The sequence below is a fragment of the Brachyhypopomus gauderio genome, unplaced genomic scaffold (assembly GCF_052324685.1).
Source record: "Brachyhypopomus gauderio isolate BG-103 unplaced genomic scaffold, BGAUD_0.2 sc373, whole genome shotgun sequence".
NCBI classification, from domain to species: domain Eukaryota; kingdom Metazoa; phylum Chordata; class Actinopteri; order Gymnotiformes; family Hypopomidae; genus Brachyhypopomus; species Brachyhypopomus gauderio.
In genome coordinates, this window is record NW_027507194.1 from 73,410 (window position 1) to 78,834 (window position 5,425).

Sequence of the window (5,425 nt, forward strand, 5' to 3'; positions counted from 1 at the left end):
TCTCTGTCCCTCACCCCTGTCTCTCTGTCCCTCACCCCTGTCTCTCTGTCCCTCACCCCCTGTCTCTCTGTCCCTCACCCCTGTCTCTCTGTCCCTCACTCTGTCTCTCTGTCCCTCACCCCTGTCTCTCTGTCCCTCACCCCTGTCTCTCTGTCCCTCACCCCTGTCTCTCTGTCCCTCACCCCCTGTCTCTCTGTCCCTCACCCCTGTCTCTCTGTCCTTCCTGTCCCTCACCCCTTCCTGGCTCCTTCTTAGCTCTCTCCATATCAAAACAGCTGATTGGTTACATTGACTGTCAGTTTTCTTTGTTTTTCCCAGTGTGTGTTTTCTCCTGCAGCTCATTCTCCATCCACTAAATTCCACAAGTTTCCTTGTTTTGTTCTTCTTCTCTTTCATCTGTTTCTATTTCAAACTCACCTACCTCTTCACCTTTGGTCCTCCTCTTCCTCATCCTCTTCCTCTTTCCTGTCCCTCTGTATTTGTATGAGATTGTGAAGTTCACCCTAAAGTGGTAATGGAACAGGCTGCCTGCTACTGTACTGAATGGTGCATGGACAACTGAGCTAACGCATGTTCACTAACATGTTCCACTGCATGGTGGAGATTCAGTATGATGGAGTTTAGTATGACATTTATTATTATTTGGGGGGGGTGTTGTTGGCTATACGATGCTTTTGACACAGGTGGTTTATAACTATATAATATTCATATGTTTATGCTTCATAAGGACACAATGCCTGAGCATGTTTTGGGGTAATAAATCAGAAGCTCTTTATAAAGAACACAAAGTCATTGTGTCATTTTTTTTTCAATTACGAAGAAAACCCCCCTAGAATCATGAACCCAATATAACAGTCCTGCTGAGAGAGAGAGAGGGATCCTCACTGTGACACGAGGAGGAGAGGGGGATAGGGGGAGATGAGGAGAGGAGAGGGGGAGAGGAGAGGAGGAGAAGAGAGGAAGAGGGGGAGAGGAGAGGAGAGGGAAGAGGACGAGGGGGAGAGGAGAGGGGGAGAGGAGAGGAGGAGAAGAGAGGGAAGAGGAGGAGAGGAGAGGGGGAGAAGAGGGGAGAGGGAGGGGAGAGGAGGAGAGGAGAGGGGGAGAAGAGAGGAAGAGGGGAGAGGAGAGGAGAGGGGGAGAGGGAGGAGAGGAGAGGGGGGAGAGGAGGATAGGGGAGGAGAGGAGAGGAGAGGAGGATAGGGGAGGAGAGGAGAGGGGGAGAGGAGGGGAGAGCTGATTCTGTTGGCCAGGACGGGCAGCAGGCCCATAGAGGAAAAATCTGGGCACCATGTGTGATGGAGCAGATGTTAATAATGAATAATCAGGTGTTACCCTTGTCTCCACCCCCTTCTCCTCAAGCCCCTCCCAAGTGCCACACCCTCATTCTCACCGTGGCCAATCGAAATCAGAAACCTGGCTTCTGAAAATATCTCTTTAATCGTCATGTACACCAATTTTTTTTTTGCAGTTTAAATGGTGAGTTGTTGTAGTTACAGATGTATTTATTTGTTTTATTTATATTTGTTTATGCAGTTTTTATTACCGTCAGTTAGTAAGCTCAGCATATCTATTTTTTTAATTCTGTAACCTTTTTGGCCATTACTTGGCCCTTGTAGAATTTAGTAAAAAACAGGAAGTGCAGATTCCTTACTGCTGACATGTTGAACTCTGTTATCCTCCTCTCTCTTCCTCTCTCCTCATCTCTTCTTCTTGCTCCTGTCTACATGCCCAAGGTAAGAATCTCCAGCCTCTCTCTCTCTCTCTCTCTCTCTCTCTCTCTCTCTCTCTCTCTCTCTCTGCTCTCATCCCTTATAGCGCAAGTTTAGCTTTCTCCACAGGCTTCGTTGTTCTTTTTCTCATTCCTGGGTTGAATGTAGCGGCGCTGTGTGTTCTGTAGGTCATGACCCTTACCTGGCCTCCATATCAAGACAAACGGCACCTGTGCTCTGCACTGGAAGAGGCCAATGTTGAAAGGGCAACATTAACCCTTACCCTAACGCCAAACGTAGGGCTGACATTAATCCCTTTCAGCGCACACAGGTTCAGCCTCACTCCATTTCACCAGATGCAAAACTTGCATGTAACCAGCGAACGTGTGCGCCACCATCAGACCATGTGTTGCCACTCCGATCGGGTCACTGGGTCAAGGGTCATGGCATGTGGCCGGGCCCTGCCTGACCCTCTGAGGTCCGCATCACTGTCTTCTCCTCTTTCCTGGGTTTTCTGCTCGTCATCTTAACCTGCAAGGGAGAAGCCTAGGTTTAGGGTTAGGGTTAGGGCTAACCCTGATTTCTTCTGAGTGTTTCTCATCCCCTCCTGTCTACAGGCTCAGTGCTGTGATTGGTTAAAACGCCACGAGACCTGGTGCAGTGTGTGATGCAAAATCTTCGCTAATGATGCATAGACTTCGCTAATGAGTTTATTACTGTATTGATTACTGCTGCCTGCATGATAACCTTTTCACAAGAAGGAATACATTTGATATTTTTAGCTTAGTAAAATGAAAATAAAATCTTCAAAGTGGCCCAGAACAGAAAGACTTTTTAGGACTTTTAACAGAAGGATCCCAACACTATTGTGTCTCAGTGGACATCCCAACACTATTGTCTCAGTGGACATCCAAACACTATTGTGTCTCAGTGGACATCCCAACACTGGTGTCTCAGTGGACATCCCAACACTATTGTGTCTCAGTGGACATCCCAACACTGGTGTCTCAGTGGACATCCCAAAACTATTGTGTCTCAGTGGACATCCCAACACTAGTGTCTCAGTGGACATCCCAACACTAGTGTCTCAGTGGACATCCCAACACTATTGTCTCAGTGGACATCCCAACACTATTGTGTCTCAGTGGACATCCCAACACTGGTGTCTCAGTGGACATCCCAACACTATTGTGTCTCAGTGGACATCCCAACACTATTGTGTCTCAGTGGACATCCCAACACTAGTGTCTCAGTGGACATCCCAACACTAGTGTCTCAGTGGAGGGCTTAACTCGCTGTCTAACACCGCAATGTTTTATCTGAGGATCACTGTTGATGGGAACCTGAGCATCTGCTATTGTCTTAAAATGCATAAATGTCAATATTTCAAAGATAAAGTTAACTTGCTAATACAGACTGTCCGTTGAACATGTGTGCGTCTCTCTCTCTCTCTCTCTCCTCTCTCTCTCTCTCTCTCTCTCTCTCTCCTCCTCTCTCCTCTCTCTCCTCTCTCTCTCTCTCTCCCCCTTTCTTTCTCTCTCTCTCATGTTTCCTACTACAGCAGCCAAGAGTTTACTGAACAAGAAGGCTGATGTCAAGGTAAGGTGATCTCCTGACCTTTCACCTTCGTTCTCCTAGGCGTCCGACCTATGACCGTTGTTTCTTGGCTCGTTTGTCCTGTCTCTGCTTGTTTGTCCCTCCAGCCACGTGCATCACCGTGTCTGTTGATGTCCCCGATCGTATTCCCCATCATGTGTGTATGTGGGTGTGTGTCTGTAGGTGTCTTTGAGCACTTCTGACTACGCTTCTGTGTGTGTGTGTGTGTGGTGTGTGTGTGTGTGTGTGTGTGTGTGTGTGTGTGTGTGTGTTTGCGTTTGCGATTGCCTGCGTTTGGAGGATCGAGCCCCTCCCCCTCTGACCTTCTCCCCTTCTGTCCTGCTGCTCAGCTCTCCGTGATCTCTCCACCACACAAATAAATGTCACCTTCTTTCCTTCTAGGTTTATCAGTAGTATCAGGGAGGCTGGCGCATTAGAAACACCTGAGCAAACCGGCGTGGTCCTAAATGCCTCCCTGAGTTTAAGTGTTCTAGATTGCAGCGTGTCGGAGGGAACTGAGTGAACTGAGATTTGACCAGATCTCTCAAGTTTGGTGGGCGTGAGCTTTTTTTCAGGCGGGGGGGGATTGGAATCTGTCGCGATGGTTAGTGTAGCGGATGTGTGTGTGTGTGTGTGTGTGTGTGTGTGTTGGAGGGAACTGAGTGCCCCGTAACTGGTAGCAAACAGGGTTATGAGCTTCATCCGGTCTGCAAGAGAACGATACCCCCCCCCCCCCACCCCCCCCCCCCCCCGAAAGAGGAGAAGAACCGGATTGGAAGACCTTATTTCTGTCTGCATGCACATGTGTGTGTGTGTGTGTGTTTGAGTGTGTGTGAGTGCGAGTGTGTGGTGAGTGCGAGTGTGTGTGAGTGCGAGTGTGTGAGTGAGTGTGTGTGTGTGTGTGAGTGTGAAGTGTGTGTGAGTGTGAAGTGTGTGTGAGTGTGAAGTGTGTGTGTGTGAGTGAGTGTGAAGTGTGTGTGAGTGAGTGTGAAGTGTGGGGTGTGTGAGTATGAAGTGTGTGTGAGTGTGAAGTGTGTGCGAGTAAGTGTGTGTTAGTGAGTGTGAAGTGTGAGTGTGAAGTGTGTGTGTGAGTGTGAAGTGTGTGTGTGTGTGTTTATGTGTGTGTGTGAAGTTTGTGTGAGTGTGAAGTGTGTAGGTGTGTGAGTAAGTGTGTGTGTGTGTGTGTGTGAGTGAGTGAAGTGAGTGTGTGTGTTGTGTGGTGTGATGTGTGTGTGTGTGTGTGTGTGTGTGTGTGAGTGAGTGAAGTGAGTGTGTGTGTTTGTGAGTGTGATGTGTGTGTGTGTGTGAGTGAGTGTGAAGTGTGTGTGTGTGTGAGTGAGTGTGTGTGTGTGTGTGTGAAGTGTGTGTGTGGGTGTGTGAAGTGTGTGTGTGTGTGAGTGAGGTGTGAAGTGTGTGTGTGTGTGTGTGTTTGTGTGTGGTGTGAAGTTTGTGTGAGTGTGAAGTGTGTAGGTGTGTGAGTAAGTGTGTGTGTGTGTGTGTGTGTGTGAGTGAGTGAAGTGAGTGTGTGTGTTTGTGAGTGTGATGTGTGTGTGTGGGTGTGTGTGTGTGTGAGTGAGTGAAGTGAGTGTGTGTGTTTGTGAGTGTGATGTGTGTGTGTGTGTGAGTGAGTGTGAAGTGTGTGTGTGTGTGGTGGTGTGAGTGAGTGTGTGTGTGTGAAGTGTGTGGGTGTGTGAAGTGTGTGTGTGTGTGTGTGGTGAGTGAGTGTGAAGTGTGTGGGTGTGGTGTGTGTGTGAGTGTGTGTGGGTGTGTTTGTGTGTGAAGTGTGTGTGTGAAGTGTGTGTGTGTGTGTGAGTGAGTGTGAAGTGTGTGGGTGTGTGTGTGTGTGTGTGTGTGTGTGTGGTGTGTGTGAAGTGTGTGGGTGTGTTTGTGTGTGTGTGGGTGTGTGAAGTGTGTGTGTGTGTGAGTGAGTGTGAAGTGTGTGTGTGTGTGTGTGTGTGTGTGTGTGTGTGTGTGTGTGTGTGAAGTGTGTGGTGTGTGAAGTGTGTGTGGGTGTGTTGTGTGTGTGTGTGTGTGTGTGTGAAGTGTGTGTGGGTGTGTGTGTGGGTGTGTGTGTGTGTGAGTGAGTGTGAAGTGTGTGGGTGTGTGTGTGTGAGTGAGTG

General features: G+C 48.6%; 1 protein-coding gene across 3 annotated transcripts in view; it reads left to right on the forward strand.

The window, feature by feature from the left end:
• Window positions 1-3,957, forward strand: part of LOC143505483 (calcium/calmodulin-dependent protein kinase type II subunit beta-like) — a 50,675-nt gene extending 46,718 nt beyond the window's left edge. Inside the window, exon 13 of one of the 3 annotated variants that reach the window (XM_076996152.1) lies at window positions 3,271-3,957. In XM_076996152.1, coding sequence (XP_076852267.1) covers window positions 3,271-3,288 — 18 coding nt within the window. In that variant the 3' untranslated portion in view covers window positions 3,289-3,957. The remainder of the gene's footprint in view (window positions 1-3,270) is intronic. The other 2 variants (XM_076996154.1, XM_076996153.1) reach the window with 2 other exon arrangements.
• Window positions 3,958-5,425: the final 1,468 nt, after the last annotated feature.